This window comes from Sus scrofa, chromosome 7 (assembly GCF_000003025.6).
Source record: "Sus scrofa isolate TJ Tabasco breed Duroc chromosome 7, Sscrofa11.1, whole genome shotgun sequence".
Taxonomy (NCBI): Eukaryota; Metazoa; Chordata; class Mammalia; order Artiodactyla; family Suidae; genus Sus; species Sus scrofa.
Genome location: NC_010449.5, coordinates 114787402 through 114806595, shown reverse-complemented (window position 1 = coordinate 114806595; position 19194 = coordinate 114787402). Strand labels below are relative to the sequence as shown.

The window sequence follows — 19194 nt, the reverse complement described above, 5'->3', positions numbered from 1 at the left end:
TCTGCTATATACCCCTAGAAAGCTTGAGTCCAGACTCTTCTGGCAGAGCACTAGAAAACATAAGGCCTTTCAAAACGTTCAGTTCAATAAAGATTTAGATCCCAATCAATTCAGCAGAACTACCTAATAATTCTTTCAAAGTAGAGGATATTTTAAGCTTACCTTAACAAGGTCTGAGAAAAGTATTTCAGGGTGTTTGCAATATCTGTTCCTGAAGGTACAGGATAAATGTTGTGGAGAACCCGGTTATGATATTCCTGTAAATACCGGATCTTGGAAGCAACTAGATAAAAGCAACAAAAAAAGAAAAAAAAAAAAAAAAAAAAAAAAGAAGAAGAATCATCTTGTAATATGTATTAGGCATACAGTTATTCTTTTTTTAATGATCAGGTATTTAATTAGTATTTTAAGGAAAATGTGTAAATTTTTACTGGAATTCCATGATGGAAACAATTATAAAAGGCCTTTACTTAGCATTGTATTTAGCACACAAAATTATTTTTAATTATCTAGCTTAATAACCTATTCAGAAATTATCCATTACTTTTTACCACTGTAAAGGCAATACTCCAAATCATCTTATAATCACCCCCAAGTTAGCTTATTAATAATAGACATCTCTGCCACCAGAGAATTATATTTAGTATTGCTTAACTAAAACTGGAGTATACGTAAAGGTCTTTCAACAACACGAAAATCCTAAGATACAGGGAGTCCGTTGCACAACAGCATCAATCAAAATCAGATTTTCACTCAATAAGTGATCATAAAAGTGTATTTAGCGAATGTTTGAATGGTGAGAATATGTTAAAGTCGATTAACTTGGTGAATATTAAGTAAGAAAACAATGACCGGGTGGTAATAATACAAAAAAATGAATGTCACATTTTCTTCCAAGGAATTTTATAAATTAGGAAACTTCCTAATAGCTTTCTGAGCTTGGCTGCCCAGATCTTCTCAAGACTCAGGAGGGACTAAATAGGCTTATTTACCCTCCTAGACCTACCTGGAGTCACCAGCATTGTCCACATTCCTGACCTGACCTTTGACCTGGCTGCAGTGAATGGCCCAGTTCTAGTCATTCCTCTTTGCAAATCCCAAGGGGCCATGGTGATCAACGTCTCTCAGGTCTCCTCTTCCACAGAGCTCTCACCACTGTCCATTTGTCCTTTCAATCTTTAAGGCTACCAAAGGAGCCTTTTAGCTGGTATGGCTCACTGTCAGCAGTTAACAGAAGACATATCAAGTCCTGGAGAAGCAAGGCCTTGCTGTTCCCAATAGCCCATGGAAATAAGCTCCTGGATACAGTCTAACTGAAATGCTGGCTTAAGCAACTTGAAGAAAGTCAAAATGCTTTTGACAGGCACGGGATGTAGAATCACAGAATGATAAGATATTAGATCTAGAAGGATCTCAAAGACCTTTTCCCATAATCATTCTATTTTAAAGATGGGGAAATGAAACACATAGGTAGTCAAGGCAGAGCTAGTCTAGAGCTTATAAACCCTGACTCCCACCCAGGGTTGTTTCCACTATGACGTACTCTAGAACACCATCTGAAATGAAGTCAATATGCAGATAGTGGGTGTTCATTGCATGACATCAAAGCAATTTTCAGCTGTTGTTGGGTTAGTCATTGATTCTAAATCCCACATATACCATTAATCAGATTTGCCTTTTCTCCCTCCTGCACTATTTCCCTAACATGGTTAGCATCTTCCCCCCAAAATAAATCTACATTGCAGATAATAACACTTGGAGTTTATAAAGCACATCACCTCTGAAGAAAGCAAGATTACACTCATTGTCTCAATTAACCCCATAAGCATTCGGTTGTAAATAACTTTTTTCCAGAGATAAGGTATAGATAGAAGGTGAAAAATGTTTCAATTACATAATCTATAAAAACCCATTTTCTTCTCAGTGTTTTTGATCTGCTGTTCACCATCTTCTTTAGAAGTTACATTACAGGAAACCCCTACATTAATACATATTTCCAAGTTCCAAGAATTTGACATATGTGCTAGGCCAGCATATGCTTTCTGTGCACCCACCATCACAGCAATGCTTTGTTACTGTGACTTTTCTCAAGCTTTAATATTCAGCAGGTTTCTGCTGAGCATTTCAGGAATATCATTAATCATTCTACCACCTTAAAAAGGTGTTGATTGACAGTGCAGGTTTTGGACCATAAGCTCAAATGAGGAGAAGAGGAGTTCCCGTAGTGGCATAGTGGTTAACGAATCTGACTAGGAACCATAAAGTTGCGGGTTCGATCCCTAGTCTTGCTCAGTGGGTTAAGGATCCGGCGTTGCCATGAGCTGTGGTATAGGTCGCAGACGCAGCTTGGATCTGGCGTTGCTGTGGCTGTGGTGTAGGCTGGTGGCTACAGCTCCAATTAGACCCCTAGCCTGGGAACCTCCATATGCCGCGGGTGCAGCCCTAGAAAAGGCAAAAAGACAAAAAAAAAAGAGGAGAAGAGTCATAGATCCCTCAACTCAATGCTTGATCATGATTCAAGAACTACAAAACTGTCACTACACAATGATAGCAAGCCCTCAAAAATGTGTTAGGAGTTCCCACTGCAACTCAGCAGAAATGAACCCAACTGGTATCCATGAGGATGTGGGTTCAATGCCTGGCCCACCTTGGTGAGTTAAGAATCTGGAGTTGCCATGAGCTGTGGTATAGGTCGCAGATGTGGCTTGGATCCTGCATTGTTGTGGCTGTGGCATAGGCCCCAGCTGCAACTCTGAATTGACCCCTAGCCCGGGAACTTCCATATGCCATACGTGCAGACCTAATAAAAAGAGCAAAAATGTTTGCGAAATGAATGAATGTGCTTTCTACAGTTCCTTGCATTAACGTGCAGCAATGACTCCTATCAGTGGGTATCCAAACATGCAAGGGAAAGCAAAGCAAACTCCCTTCTTTGGGATCTTTTAATATTTTACAAATGCTATTTTGTATTGCCTTTGTTTACTTACCTGTTTATTTTTCTACATTAGGTTGTAAATTTCTTGAAGGCAGAAACTGTTCCTTACTCATATCTCTATACAAGGCTAACATACTGCCTGACACTTAGTAGGCACACAATACATTTGCAGGATAAATGGACAAATGCATCATTACTTTAATAAGAGCACTATCACTTCGGGTTTTTTTTCTGCATACATATCTGTCTCCCATACCACACTATGGACTTGTGGACTCTTTTTATCCATAGTGCCAGACATAAGAGGTGCTCAATAAATAATTGATAAGTGAAGATGAGGGAGAAAAGGAAGGAAGAGAAGGGGAGAGGGAGTTCCCTGGTAGCCTAGCAGTTAGGGATCCCACATTGTTACTGTTGTGGCTCAGGTTCAATCCCTGGCCGAGGAATTTTCACATACCATGGGCACAGCCAAAAAAAAAAGAAAAGGGGAGAAAGAAAAACAAAAAAGTGGTGAGTAATCATGAAAGATAATTTATAGAACTGATCAGAAAAATGTTCAAGCTAATTTGTGCAACAAAACTCTAGCAGTCATAGATTTATTTAACTTTTGTGTTTTCAACTATGTGAGAACAGCCAGAAAGGTCCCAGACATACAGTAACTTACAATTGTGCTGAGGACGTGAATGACAATCATTTACATTTCAACTTTGCACACAGGAGATGGTCGCTTGGCTGAGCACCCAGCAGCCTCATGGCAGCACAGTGTTCATATACTTCACTGCACCCACATGCCTGAATATTGCTGCAAAAACTCGGATAATTGGGTTGGTTGGATGCAAATACATCACCTCCAACCTCAACTGACCCTAAGGCTACATTTCTCTGGTAAGCTCCTTCTTCTACCCTCTTCAATCACTGCTTCATTCCTCTCCACTCTTTTCAAAACCATCCCCCACACCCACTCTTTTCCTTATACTTTAAGAAAACAGAAACCATCAATTACAGACTGAATTTTGTTCCCCAAAATTCAGAGGTTGAAGTCCTTATCTCAAAATGTGACAATATTGGAGAGAAGGCCTTTAAAGACATAATTAAATTAAAATGATGCCCTTAGAGTGGGCGTTCATCCAGGTTGACTGGTATCTTTATAAGAAGAGGAGAATAGAACCCGGCAGAAACACCAGGGATGTGTATGCACAGAAAAAGGGCTATATGAGGACACAGCAAAAAGGCAGCTGTCTGCAAGCCAAGATAACTCTCAGGAGAAACCAAACCTGCCAACACCTTGATCTTCCACTTCTGGCCTCCAGGACAGCAAGATAATTAATTTCTGTTGTGCATGCCATCCTGTCGGTGTTACTGTGTTATGGCAGCCCTGGCAAATGGACTAAAACACCATGTTAGAGGGAGTCCTCCGATAAGTAAAAGCTAAGAGTCTGAGTTCTGAAATCAAAATTCCAGATTAAAAATTTGGCTCTCTCTACTTAACCCCTGTTTCCTCATCTGTAAGATGGGGGTAATCACACCAACTTCATGGGGCTGTTGTGAATAATAAATCACTGACTATGTTAGCAACTCAACACAGTACCTACTACATACTCAGCAAACAGTATACATCAAACATCAGTCCCACCACGAGTGCCCTCCATCCATCAGATGTCTCTCCTACATTATTAATGTCTCCCTCCTAAGTCATTTGCATAAGATTTGCATAGGCATTCAAATAAACTTGAGAATCTCCCTCACGAAACAAAAAACTCTCCCTTAACTTACATTCCCTTCCAGCTATTGGCCCCTCTTCAGAGCCAAGATGATGAAGAGTTGTGTACACGCTCTCGTCTCTCCATCCGTCCCATTCATATTTCCATTCACTCCAGCCTGGCTTCCATCTCCACCACTGCACAGAATCTGCTTTTTTCCTCTATCATCTAGAGCCTCCAGTTGGCAAATCCAATGGGCACTTTCCAGTCATTATTTTACTAGACTTTTCAGCACTTTCCGTACAGCCAATGCCTTCTTCCTTGAAACTCTCTCCCATCAGTTTCCCTGACACCACATTCTCTTAAGTCTTTCTCCTGTCTCGTTACTATATTCCTCTCCACATTTTACCACTGCCCCTATTACTTAATGTTTAAATGTTGGAACTCCTCAGGGCTCAGCCTGAGATTCTTTGTTCCTTTCTCAATATTCTCTCCACAACTCCACCCAACCAAGGAGCTTGAAGCACTATATGTACCATCTACTCTTCATCGTGTACCTCCATCCCAGACAGGTGGCTATTCTGAGTAATAAGAGCTCATCTAGTCGACCTATTCTCTTACAGATATCACACAATAAACATGTCCAACATTGAACTACTGTCTCTTCCCTCCCCACCATCCATATCATCCACCAAGTCACCCTGGCAAAGTATCCTTGGCAGCGCCTAGTCCCGCTCCCCCACTCCTCAATCCAATCTGTCGCTAAGTCCTGTCAGTGTCACCACCAAAGTACACCTCCAACTGCCTTCTGCTCTTTATCTTCACTATCATGACTGGGCACTATCATCTCCCAATCAATTCTAAAGGCCTCCTTACTCAACTTCCTGGTTCTTTCTTGCCTCTCTCCAGTTTTTTCTCTTCAGAGCATCCAAAGAGATTTTTTTCTTTCAAATAGAAACTGTTTCATGCAAATCCCTCAGTGGCTGCCTGGTGCCCTGAGAATAAAATCCCAAATCCTTAACATTTCATACCAGGTCCCTGCCTACCTTCCCACCTCATGTCACACCACAGAGGCGAGATACACTGGCCTTTTCCCCAGGTTTTTGAACACACAAAGCTTTTTTTTTTTTTTTTTTTTTTTTTTTTGCCTGAAAACCTTTATATGTACTTGAAAACCTTCATATGTCTCTCTTCCTGGAATGCTTTTCCTTCCAGGTTTTGTCTGGCTTACTCCTTCTCACGCTTCCAAGCTGACTTTAAATGTCACTTCCCCATGGAAATCTTGTGTCTAAATGGATTCCCTCCTCCACCTCATATTCCTCTCTCACAACACTCTATTCTTTTTTTTTTTCCACAGTAGTTAGAGCAATTCTTAATGATATACTTATTTGAGTGATTATTTACTATTTTCACAAGCAGACAATAGACGCCAAAAACTTTGTCCCTTGTTCACCAATGTATATGCCCAGTGACTAGTGGGGGCTGAATTTGTGGGGTTCTAGTGTTCTAGGCAAACAAGAGTCTAATCTCTGCTCTCTACGTCTTCGCTATTCATCATTTCTTGGAAACTTGCTACATTTTGAGAAAAAGAACCACAAAGACAAAATTCGGTCATTCATTTCACAGATACAAAATACAAAAATACTTTAACAAAAATATTTATTTTTAATAAAAATTAAGTAATCATTTTTCTTTAAATCATGTTTTCCTGTGTCACTAAATATTTTAAATAGTGATCCATTCCTATTTTTAAATTTTTAATTACCTATGCTTATTACCGTAAAAAGTAAAAAAATCTGGGTGACACAATGAAAAAAATAAAAATCACCTAAAAGCCCACTATTCAAAAATGACCAAAGATAACATTTTGGTGTATTATCCTTCTAGAAAATGTTCTCTTCATAAATATATATTTGCAAAAATAAAGGTATACTGTATACGGTTTTAGAATTTGCTTTCTTCACTTTTATATCAGAAATACATTTCTAGTTCATCATCTTAACAGCTTTATAACTGTCCTTTATATAAGTGATTCATAACTTACTTTACCAGTCATCTATTTGTGAAAGTTGTGGTTATTTTTAATATTCTATTGAATACTACAAATATCTTTTTAAATATGTGTACCGTCTTTATTCCTTAGAATTTTTAATTGTGGAATTGCTGAGCCAAACAGGAAACAAAAAATTTAAAGCTTTTGGTAAGAATTGAGACATTTCTGGAGTTCCCATCGTGACAGCAGTTAACGAACCCAACTAGCATCCATGAGGACACAGGTTTGATCCCAGGCCTCGCTCAGTGGGCTAAGGATCTGGCATTGCTGTGGCTGTGGTGTAGGCCAGCAGCTGCAGCTCTGATTAGACCCCTATTCTGGCAACCTCCATATGCCGCAGGTGCAGCCCTAAAAGGACAAAAAGGCCAAAAAAAAAAAAAAAAGAAAAGAATCGAAACATTTCCCTTCAGACAGATAGTATCTCTCTTTACTACCAGCAGGATGTGTATGACTAATAATGAAAAAAATGTTTATTGAATATCTACTGTTTATCAGATGCTCTGTATATGTTATTTCTTAATATACATTATTTCCAACATCACAATAATTTTTCAAAGTGGTTATTATCATTTCCACCTAAGTAGAATAAACCAAAGCTCACAAAAACTTGCCCAAAGGCACAAAGCTAGTAAGTGGTAGAAATGATAGATGAACTGGTTACAAGCCGGGCTTCTCCGCCAGGTCACATTATTCCTTAATTATTTTTACTAGCTTAATAATATTTATTTGTATGATACAGCATGAAACATTGACACTTCTCCTATTCCATTGTTTGGCATTTAGGTTGTTTCCAATATTTCATTAAGTAACTCTGTAGCAAAGAGATGAAATATTAGTCTAAATTTGTTAATTTTTTTTAGAAAACTCAAAACAATGAAACTTGCTTACTTCACTAGTCCCACACCTTTCTCCCTTGCCCACACTCATGGCATGCGGAAGGTCCTGGGCCAGGAACTGAATTCAAGCCACAGCTGTGAACTACACCACAGCTGTGGCAACACTGGATCCTTTAACCCACTGCACCCAGCCAGAAACTGAACCCATGCCTTTGCCACCTGAGCCACTGCAATTGGATTGTTAACTCACTGTGCACATCGAGAACTCCCCCACATTTTTTTTTTTTTTTTTTTTTTGGTTCTTTAGGACAGTACCCACAGCATATGGAAGTTCTCAGGCTAGGGGACGAATCAGAGCTATGGCTGCCAGCCTACACCACAGCCACAGCCACATCCACACCGATCCGAGCCTCATCTGTGACCTACACCAGAGCTCACAGCAATGCAGGATCCTTTACCTACTGAGTGAGGCCAGGGATCAAACCTGCATCCTCATGGATACTATTTGGGCTCCTTACCACTGAGCCACAACAGGAACTTCCTCCCCCACACTTTTCTTCTTGAAAAACCAAATCCCTTTCATCCTTAAAAGCCCATCTTAAGAGTCACACCATTCATGAATCCTTCTAACTGACTCCAGACATTTATCACTACTTCCTTTTTCCAAAGACTCAAAGCCCTTGTTATCTGCCTCAAAACTTCTGTCACTTCATTATATAAATTTATCACTGATAATAAACTGTTCTGGATGGTTGTAAATTAATTTCATGTTTGCAAATCTAGTCTCCCTAGCAGAACTTTAAGGTCTTTGAGGACAGAACTCTCTTATACATCATTTGTAACTCCCTTAGAACTTGTCACAATGGTGGCTGCATAAGAGATGGTCACCTTAACACACTGGTTGAGTGTGAAATGAATTAAAAGTTTAGGGTGGAGTTCCCATTGTGGTGCAGTGGTTAACGAATCCGACTAGGAACCATGAGGTTGCGGGTTTGATCCCCGGCCTTGCTCAGTGGGTCGAGGATCCGGCATGAGCTGTGGTGTAGGTCACAGACGAGGCTCGGATTCTGAGTTGGTGTGGCTCTGGCATAGGCCGGTGGCTACAGTTCCAATTAGACCCCTAGCCTTGGAACCTCCATAAGGCACGCGAGCAGCCCTAGAAAAGGCAAAAAGACAAAAAAAAAAAAAAGTTTAGGGTTGTGGCTCAGCAGGTTAGTATCCATGAGGATGTGGATTCAACCCCTGGCCTTGATCAGTGTGTTAAGCATCCAGTGGTGCTGTGAGCTGCAGTGTAGGTCGAAGATGTGGCTTAGTTTCCCTCATTGCCATGGCTGTGGCATAGGCAAGCAGCTGCAGCTCCAATTTGACCTGGGAACGTCCATATTCCACAGGTATGGCCCTAAAAAGGGGGAAAAAAAATTAAACATCAGCTCTCTTATGTCTTATTAATGTTCTCAAAATAAACTCCTTAAAGTTCTAATATCATTTACACAAATAAGTAATTTCCAGATGAAATGTGTTTGTATAACATGTAAATAATACAGAACTCTTTCTCATGATTTATTTTCCCCTCATCTCTCATTAAACAGGCCACTCATTTTACTTTTTTTGACTTGGACCCTAAATGTGCTGGATAAAGGTTATGCAATCATCACAATGTCCTGCAGAGAGCTCTGGGAGGTAGTGAGTTCCCACCTACAGCTATGTGTGACCTCAGGCAAATCTTTTAATATCGCTGAACCTCAGGGGTTCTTGTTTGTTTGTTCGGGTCTTTTTGTTTGTTTTGTTCGGGTCTTTTTGTTTGTTTTGTTCTGTTCTGTTCTGTTTTTGCCAAATAAGAAATTACAACAATACTTCCTCCACATTCTTTGAGAAAGTTGGCAATTAATGTTGTAGATTTGGAAGCATATATCCTAATCCGATCTTACCTTTTATTGGTTTCCTCTTGCACTACTTAAGTCTAACTAAGACTTTATGGATTTGCTGTCATGGCCTCCTTTTAAACTATTCATCTTCTTTTCAGTTTAACCTTTCATTGAGAAATGATGGACATAAACAAACACATTTGGGCGTATTTCACAAATTTGGATTGCTATAAATATTCACCTCAATGGTTAAAGTAAAAATTATGCCTGGTTCCTTTTTCATTTCTTCTCTTAATTAGGGGATCCGTAAGGAATCAGACACCCTCATTAATTACCTTGCTTTCTGTCTTAACTCACTATTTTTGTGTCTCTCAAAGTATTTCTCAAGTCCAATTGATTCTACTCCTCAGCCCAATTGGTTCTATCTAGAAATAATCTCTAAAACCTATTCTCTTCTCCATCTACACTTACTTCACCTTAATTCAAGCCTGCATATCTCTTTCCTAATTATTTCAGCCATATCCAGACTGATTCCCTTCTGATCCTTTTTTTTTCACACATATCTATAGTGATCTTTCCAAAATGCAAAATCTTCCTCATTTCCCACTAGCTGAAATCCAAATAATTAACTTAGCATATAGAGTCCAGCATGAACGGATCCCTGATCATCTGTCAAGTTTCATCTTCTGTCTTTTCCCTATGTACCACACTTCAGCCATACTGACTTGCAAAAACCCCAACCCACAATGCTCTCACCCTTCCATGACTCTGCACACACTATTCTCTCTAGAGGGATGCAACCCATCTTCTCTGCCTGACCTCTTCCTAAGAATTCTTCAAATCTCAGCTATAACCACTTGCACTGTAGATAACTAACACTTCCACCACAAATGTCATTAAATGATCTTGTCAGCACTTGCAGAGTACACAGGGCTTCCCTCCGTCTCAGCACTTATCACTGTATGCTGTAATTACTCACTGCCTGCTCCATTAGGTTATCAGATCCTTGAAATCAGAAACTGTTTCTTTTACTTTTGTATACCAAAGATTTAGTAAATATCTGTTCCTAGATAAACGTTTGATAAATGAATGAATTCGCCTATCACATGATTCTTGGTACAACAAAACACTTTAGAATTTAACATGTCTTTCATGAACTAGTTTTGAGTCTTGGATACGACACTAAAGTTCCCTCTAACACTTCTTCCTACTGCTTGTAGGAAGGACAATTTGACAAAAAGCCCCACTCTAAGGTACTCACTACAGGAGAAACCAGGCATGGCCTTACAGTCATGGGATGATATGTGACCAGCTCAGGAAACAGACTCAAAGAAAGGAATACAAATAGTCCTCATCCTCTGAGTCAGTCTTGACAGAGAATTAGGTATATCCTCTAGGTGTAGGATAGTGAAACATTCTTCCCAGAGGCACATCTCCAGAAGGACATTTTGGGAAAAATAATTTTAGGAGAAGTAGAAAATATACAAGGCTTTGAACAGCTAAAACTGAATAAGGGAGTTCCCGTCGTGGCTCAGTGGTTAACGAATCTGACTAGGAACCATGAGGTTGCGGGTCGGTCCCTGCCCTTGCTCAGTGGGTTAACGATTCGGCGTTGCCGTGAGCTGTGGTATAGGTTGCAGATGCGGCTCGGATCCCGCGTTGCTGTGGCTCTGGTGTAGGCTGGCAGCTACAGCTCCAATTAGACCCCTAGCCTGGGAACCTCCATATGCCAAGGGAGCAGCCCTAGCAAAGGCAAAAAAACAAGATAAAATAAAATAAAATAAATTGAATAAGGACCACAGAGAAGAACCCCTGAGGGCAGGAGGTGCCCAGGCTAACCCATTTGCAGACACAAATTGAACCCCTGATACTATTAAAGAAATCAAGCTGAGGGAACTTTGGTTGAGGGTTACTGTTATAGACACGGAACAGAAATTGGAGTCCTGTTTGATACCTAACAGTATCAATTCAAGCTATTTCTATCCTTTCAGCTCTTTACATTTGAAAGTCCTCATTGCTATAACCACCTCATTTCTGTTTATCCTGTATTTTCACAAGAAGCACTTTGAGGGGGAGGGGATGGTTTTGATTTATTTATTTACTTTTTAGTATGGAAATTTTAAACATGCACAAGACAGGAGAAAAGTAAAATGAAGCCATATACTCAACTAGTCACCATCTGTTCCCTTCCAAAAATTTCTTTGCGTTAAAGCAAAATCCTACACACCTTTAAATACTTTAGTATAATCTCTGATCAATGAAGATGTTTATGACATAATCACAATACTACTATCACACCCAATAAAATTAACAAGTAAATCACTTAGTATCAGGAGCCAAACAAGATTTAAAGGGGGCATCTTACAAATTCCTTATGTACCCCTTGCTCATTCTCTCCCAGTGTCACATCTACAACTTGCACTCACTAGGCTCCCAGGGCAGGCCATGAGACACGGGGAGTAGGAGCCTGTGGTCTTTTTACTTCCGTTTCTGCCCCCTCATTCTAGCTTCTCTAAGCCTTTCACTGTTTATTTCATTATATATCTGTAATGTTCTACACCTGCAGTAAAAGTCACTTCAGTCCTCTTACTCAAGTCGCCCCCAACTATTGGAATTTTTCACACACACACACAAAATTCCATTTACAGCTAGAAAAACAAAAAAACCAGGAGTTCAAAGCATATACAAAATTAGAATTAACAAAAATTAAAACCCAGAAGTCATTTGAAATCAGGATCCTCTATTTATTAGTTATAAGAACTTGGGTAAAGGAATGAGCAGCTCTGAGCCTCAATTTCCTAACCTATAAAGTAGGGATAATAATATCTATCTCACAGAGCTGCTGTAGGATTTTAAAATATTACATAAATGAACTACTTAGCACAATGGCTGGCACACAGTGGATAATAAATGGCTACTAAAATCAGCAGTTACATGTGTGATCCTTCTCCTTCCCCATTCCCAGGCCAATACTCTGTCCCTTAAAATGGAATGACCTGCAGAGTAAGGAACACACAGCAGTGATCCTACATCAACGAAATCAAGCATAACCCACTATACAAACACACACAAACACACGCACTATAGTACTGCATTTGGTACTGAAATCCAGTTCTGTATTCAGAGACTCATCTTTTTTAAAAGAATAAAAAAATAAATATACCTTATAATAAAGATATACAGAAATGGAGATTTAGGGAGAACAATGCAACAATGCATGGCTTGGGAGTGCTAATGAGGAACTAGAATTCTTTGCAAATCCTTGATCAAAGAATGATCCTCATGAAAGAAATAAATGAGGGGTGACAGAAAAGGATATACACATTTAGAGAGCCCACACAGTCAAATAGCCCCTCAAAAGCAAAAAAAGATGTCACATGTCACAAATGTCACTGTTAATTCTTCTAAATGTTCTTATACTTACATATATATATTCTTCAGTCAGTTTTAGTGTTCCAGGTAGCAAACTTTATCTGGCACTTTCAGCAGACAGGAGAGGTCAGCGAACATTCCCATTCTTGGGTAAGTGATTCCAACAGCATCATCATCAACATCAGTCACATTTCTATAGTCATTTACATTTTTCAGAGCATTTCCACATACATTATTTGATACATTTTTGAGTAGTTAACTTGTAACAAATAATATGTCAGAAGTTCCAGGGAATTTTAGACACTAAGCAAAAGTTAAGCAGCAAAGGCAAAGGGAAAGGCAGCAGTGTTTACATTCATTCATCAGGGTTTTTTTAATATATATATTTTGTCTTTTTAGGGCCGTACCTGCGGCATATAGAGGTTCTCAGGCTAGGGCTGAATCAGAGCTGTAGCTGCTGGTCTACACCACACCCACAGAAACGCCAGGTCCGAGCCACATCTGCAACCTACGTCACAGCTCACGCCAATGCCAGATCCTTAACCCACTGAGCGATGCCAGGGATTGAACCAGCATCCTCATGGATGCTAGTCAGATTTGTTTCCACTGAGCCACAACAGGAATTCCCATCAGGAATTGTTGACTGAACACTCACTGTGTGCTAGGTACTTTGAGTCAAGGGTAAATCAACCATAAAAAAGACATCATCCTCATCCTCAGCATAACAATCACAATAATAATTCTGAATTCTGAGTGTTTACTTTGTGCCGGTAGCCATAACTATAAGAATTCTTTTGTTAGTATTATTCTTCCCATATCACTGATGAGAACACCAAGGGGTCGAGAGGTTAAATAACTTGCCCAGGGTCATATAGGAGGTGAATGATAGGGCAATTTGTGACATGTCACCTAGAAGGAGAAATAATTGAACAAGTTGTGGCTCACCATATATTTTTTGCACATGACAAAAAAAAAAAAAATAGATACATAAAATCTCCCAATGTTTTACTCATGCATTAGTGAGACCTAACCTCTTGCTAACTAGAAAACGTCTTAACGTGGAAACGCTTTATTTACCAGATGGAGGGCACTAACAATAAAGGAAGCGGGGGGAAACTATTTACTCAAGTCAGAGGATTGCCGTTGGGTTTCTATTGCACTGTTGGTCAGGAGAGCTTGAGTTAGGAAGTGTGAAAGTCAAATTCATTTCATTTTGTGATAGAGAAAGTGATCAAGGCAGTGAATCTCCTCAGGCTGAGTGTTTGTTGGATCCTAGCAATAATTTAAAATGGAATATGAATCTCTATTTTATTTTAATACAATCAGGTTAGGATACAGAAGCTTGTTTTTAAAAGGTTACTGAGCAGCTTCTTCAGAGCAAGATTTTTGTAACTTAAGAATCTAAAAGCTAAATTTTAAGAACCTCCCATCCCCTCCAAAGAGTGACTCACAAGCTTGTCCTTTCTGATGTGATGAGACATCTGAATACTGTACTCAAAACTGTAAGGACAGGGGAGCAAGAATATTCCCCATTTGTTTAAGGAAGTATAAATCTAGACATACAGATTTAGTAGAAGAAAAGTAGGGCATAGCTTAACTCTCATGACTAAACTGTGCTGAGTTCTCCGTGGTCATTGATTTTTGAGGAACTGAGGAGATACTTGGTAAAAATTAAATAACTTCAGAGATATACCAAGGCTGATGACTATAAGTCATTCTTTAAGTTTCCACATCTAGGTGTAATACCCAAAATGTACGTGAATTCTCAACCATCTATCTAGTCAATGTGGCTCCATTTCAAAAGAAAATGATTGTACTGAAAATAACGTATACTCCGTAAGAAGATATAAATATCCCACAACTGCCTACATGAAAACATCAATTATAGACAGCACTGTCCTGAAATTTGTGTCTGGTTACATGGACAAACACGAAAATATTTGGGATCCTACATTCTTGTTAGAGTACATTCTCTTCTGTGACAGTGCTACAGTCCAAATTGAATTTCATGATCAATCTGGAGTTAAAATTCAGATGTGCCGTGACTCAGAACATACTACACAATACTCAAGAATAATTCAGTCCATCATACAGCATTATCTCTAACTTGATCAAAACTGAACAATTAAATGTAAAATGATAACCCTTTAGAGACTCTTAAGACTCTTAAAAATAAAGCATTTCCTTAGTATTTACCACATGCAAGGCACAGTTCAAAGCACTTTTTACCCTTTTACTTCTTGTGAGCCTCGCAACAATCCAATGAGGAAGGAGCTATTTTATTCCCCTGCCCTTTTTTTTCTACATATGAAAAAACTGAGGGCATTGCTATCAGGTTAAAAATCCATGCTTTCATATAATTTGTTCTCTCACTAATCTGGCAAATATTTACTGAGGGTCAACTATATGCCAAACACTGGGGATATGAAAGTGCGTAAGGCAGAGCCTCCTCACCTGCACACTTGCATCTCTCACAAGCATCCTATCTTAATAAACCTATTTCTGGCCTATCACTTTGTCTCTCGCTGAATTCCTTCTGTGCGGAGACATGAAGAACCTGAACCTCGGTGAGTCCAGACACAGGAACTAAGCCTCCCAATGAATGAAAACAAGAGAGAAGGACCACCTGAACCAGTCCTAGGGCCCCTAAACAACTCTGAAGAAGAATGAAAGTCACATCTCCCCTGATCCTTATCTAAGGTCTCATTTTCAACCCTCAACCTGTAAAACCATTTCCTATTGTCTCCCAAAGGAGGGCACAGTCTTTAAGGCATTAGCCTGCTGTGGCCTCCTTTGCCTGGCAAAATGATAAAGCAATTTCTTTCTTTCTCCTTTGCCCAAAAAAAAAAAAAATGTTTTTAATAAAAAATAAGTAAATAAATAAAAGCGCATAAGATAGTTACAGCCCTTGATCTTATGATAAAGTGTGAAAGATGAACAGAAAGGGCCAAAAAGAAATGTTTTAAATGTCAATAAAGAAATATATAGGGAGGGAGTTCCCATTGTGGCTCAGCAGTAACAAACCCGACTAGTATCCATGAGGATGTGGGTTCGATCCCTGGCCTTGCTCAGTGGGTTAAGGATCCGACATTGCTGTGAGCTGTGGTATAGGTCACAGATGTGGCTCAGATCCTGTGCTGCTGTGGCTGTGGTGTAGGCCGGCAGCTGCAGCTCTGATTCAACCCCTAGCCTGGGAACTTCCATATGCCACAAGTGCAGCCCCCAAAAAGCAAAAAAAAAAAAAAAAAAAATATAGGGAGCTAAAATAGAGAATAAAGAAGGGGATAGAGAATGCCTCCTTTACATAGGGTGGTTTGGGAGACATGAAAAAATGGAAGTCTCTAGGCTAAGACTATCTAAATCATGCACACTTGAAATGCTACCACATTACAGTTAAAAAATAATAATAATTATAAGATAAGAAGAAAGGAACAACAGGCAAGAAGATACCCAGCAACATAATTCTGGAAGCCAGCAGACAAGTACCTACTGACCCGGAAAATCAGAGAAAGCCGAATCCCAGGTCAGCAGTGAGGAAAGCTGAGAAACAATAATGTGCATCTCAGAATCCTCAAAAGGCATGGAATTGGCAGCACCAGGTGACTCTGGAACTGCAAGTGGTGGGGACAGGAATAGGAACTTTGAAAAAGAAGGGATTGGTGGAAAGCTGTTTAAGAAGCAGCTGCATCCCTAAATTCTCTCCCTCCCTCATATCCCTGAGGCAGCACCTCTCCCCAACTCAACAGATCCGAAGTCTATTGTCCACAGAGAATGTACACCAGAGGGTCTATGGATGGGAGGAAACCAAACAGTTAAAGACCAGAGTAACCCACCTAAACAAAGAGAATTGGTGGTTATATGAAAAAGTGTGAATACTGAATAGAGAACAAGCCAACCTCCACCCCCTCCCCTCAAACACACCTAGCCCCAGAGGCTTGCTCTTCAAGCTGAAGAGTAGAAGCCTCCTTTTTCCCCCTTCCTTCTGTGAATCTGACTAGCCAAAGGGGAAAGACCAAATGAGAGACATCAGAGCTCCCCCAGTACATGGCCTACAAACATGCTCAGGTCAGCTCCTTCGTGCCAACCTGTAATCATGAGTGGACAGCAAAGGATGGCTAGCCATCTAAAGGAAGCCTTGGAGTTCCCTGCATGGTGCAGCAGAAATGAATCCGACTAGGAACCATGAGGTTTCGGGTTTGATTCCTGGCCTTGCTCAGTGGGTTAAAGATCCAGAGCTGCCGTGAGCTGGTGGTGTAGGTCTCAGAAGCGGCTCAGATCCAGCATTGCTGTGGCTGTGGCATAGGCCAGCAGCTGTAACTCCAATTGGACCCCTAACTTGGGAACCTCCATATGCCACGAGTGCGGCCCTAAATGGACAAAAGAGAAAAATAAATAAATAAAAGAAGGAAGCCTCTAACATAGAAGATAGATCTAAGGGACAAAAAAACACACTTGGAAAAAAAGAATCTATGTATGTTTTCTCTGAATTCACTCCTGACCTTGCTGGGTGATGTGCCTAGAAGGGACTCTCAAGGATACTGAATTCAGGCTGTGTTCCTGAGACTCTATTTAGCTTATCTGCATGTTATGAAAGGGGACACAAAATTATGTACACAGGTTCAAAAATAATATTAAATGCATATTTATGTACCCACTACCCATTTTAAAAGATAGAATACTTCCTGTATCTTATGTATATCTATCTCTACTGTTATCCCCCTCATTCATCACAAAGATAAATACTTTTCTTTTTTTTTTTTTTTTTTTTTTAGCTTTTTAGAGATGCACTTGTGGCACAAGGAAGTTCCCAGGCTTAGAGTCAAATCAGAGCCACAGCCACAGCAACATGGGTTCCAAGGCATGTCTGCGACCTACACTACAACTCATGGCAACACCAGATACTTAAGCCACTGAGCAAGGCCAGGGATAGAACCCCATCCTCATGGATACGAGGTGGATTCTTAACACACTGAGCCACAATGGGAACTTCCTTTTCTAATTTTTCTGAATCATTCCCTTGTTTTTCTTCATAGTTTCACTCCCTGAGCATGTATATAGTTTATATAAACATTTTAAGAGTCAGGTTAAATACACTAAAAGAGGTGGTGGATTCCGGGAAAGGGACAATGGCAGAATAACAGGTTTTGAATCAATCCAAGCCCCTCCATTAAAAACAGGCAGGTTGTTGGGAGTTTATAACCACCTAGCATCGTGGTCAGGACTCTGCCGTTTCACCTCTGTGGCCCAGGTTCAATCCCTGGTTTAGCAACTGAGATTGCACATCAAGCTGCTGCACTGTGGCAAAAAAAAAAAAAAAAAAAGAAAAGAAAAACAAGCAAGTCAGTTAGGATGACAAACCCAAAGACTGGCTGACAATATCTACCACAAAACTAGGGGATGAGGCAGCCCCATAAACCTATCACAAGTGTATGGGGACAAACTTCTGGCAGCTACACGCCCACACCGTATCAGCATCCACTCTGGAAGATACCCAAGGAAGACAGTTGGGTCTCTGAAGGTCCTCCCGTCAGAAGAACTCACAAATCATTCACAGGTACTCACTGGAAACTGTGGTGTCCCAATTTGAAAGTTGAAGTCAAAGCCAGGAGAGAGTTCTTTAGATGATAAGATCTGATAGTGATGGAAGAGACTCTCAACTCTAAAAACTAACAAAGCAAGGCTACCCTCAAGATAAAGCTCTATGCGTAGAAGAAACTGATCAGAATAGAATCCCAACTGAACAGTGTAGGGATATTAGATGCAAAGGAGGAATAAAGGCCAAATAAAAATGTGGAAGAAAACCAAAAAAAGCAAGTCTCCAAAAATATACAAATATATTTTTTATCACTTGGCCCAAAAAACAAAAAATAAAAATAGAAGAGGAGCCCTAAAGTTATCCTGACCCACCCCTTTGTCCTAAAATTGTAGAAAAACCTATTTCACTTAAAAAATGAGCAACAGAAAATCCCATACAAATTTATCATAAAAGAAAGAGAATAAGAAGCAGAGACATATGCACTAAGCAGATGAAAACTGTAACCTAATATTTCAAAACAAGCTAAAAGAGATTAAGGAAATGATTGAAGCAGTGTTACTAACACACTGAAATTAGGTAACTAGAGAAAAAGATTTTGAAAAATGAAGTGAAAGAACTCTGGAGAGCATTAGCAGTAACAGAAGAAATATTTTTTAAATGAAGGCTAAACCAGCAGAAACATAGGAGTGAATAAACATGATGGATAATGCCTAAGAAAAATAAAACATGGAAAGGAAGACTTGTTAAAAATTAAAAAGAAATGAAGAGGTTTTCTGTTATGATAAAATAAACTTCTACCAATAATCTCTCTTCTTCTCCCAGAAAACAAGGATAAAGCTTAGACATATGAAAAAGCAGCTGCCTGAAGGTACAGAAGAATGGATAGAAGCAGGACTC

General features: G+C 39.7%; 1 protein-coding gene across 14 annotated transcripts in view; it reads right to left on the bottom strand.

The window, feature by feature from the left end:
- The window catches only part of UNC79 (unc-79 homolog (C. elegans)), a 262072-nt gene that overhangs the window by 221749 nt on the left and 21129 nt on the right, over positions 1-19194 (bottom strand). For 9 of the 14 annotated variants that reach the window (XM_021099637.1, XM_021099635.1, XM_021099636.1 and 6 more), the window contains exons 1-2: positions 1007-2329; positions 163-283 (exon numbers count right to left, since the gene is read on the bottom strand). The exons of 1 other annotated variant lie outside the window; for it this stretch is intronic. In XM_021099637.1, the coding sequence (XP_020955296.1) occupies positions 163-283; positions 1007-1109 (224 nt within the window). In that variant the 5' untranslated portion in view covers positions 1110-2329. Of the gene's footprint in view, positions 1-162; positions 284-1006; positions 2330-19194 lie in introns of those variants that run through there. 4 more of the 14 variants (XM_021099643.1, XM_021099642.1, XM_021099634.1 and 1 more) reach the window with 2 other exon arrangements.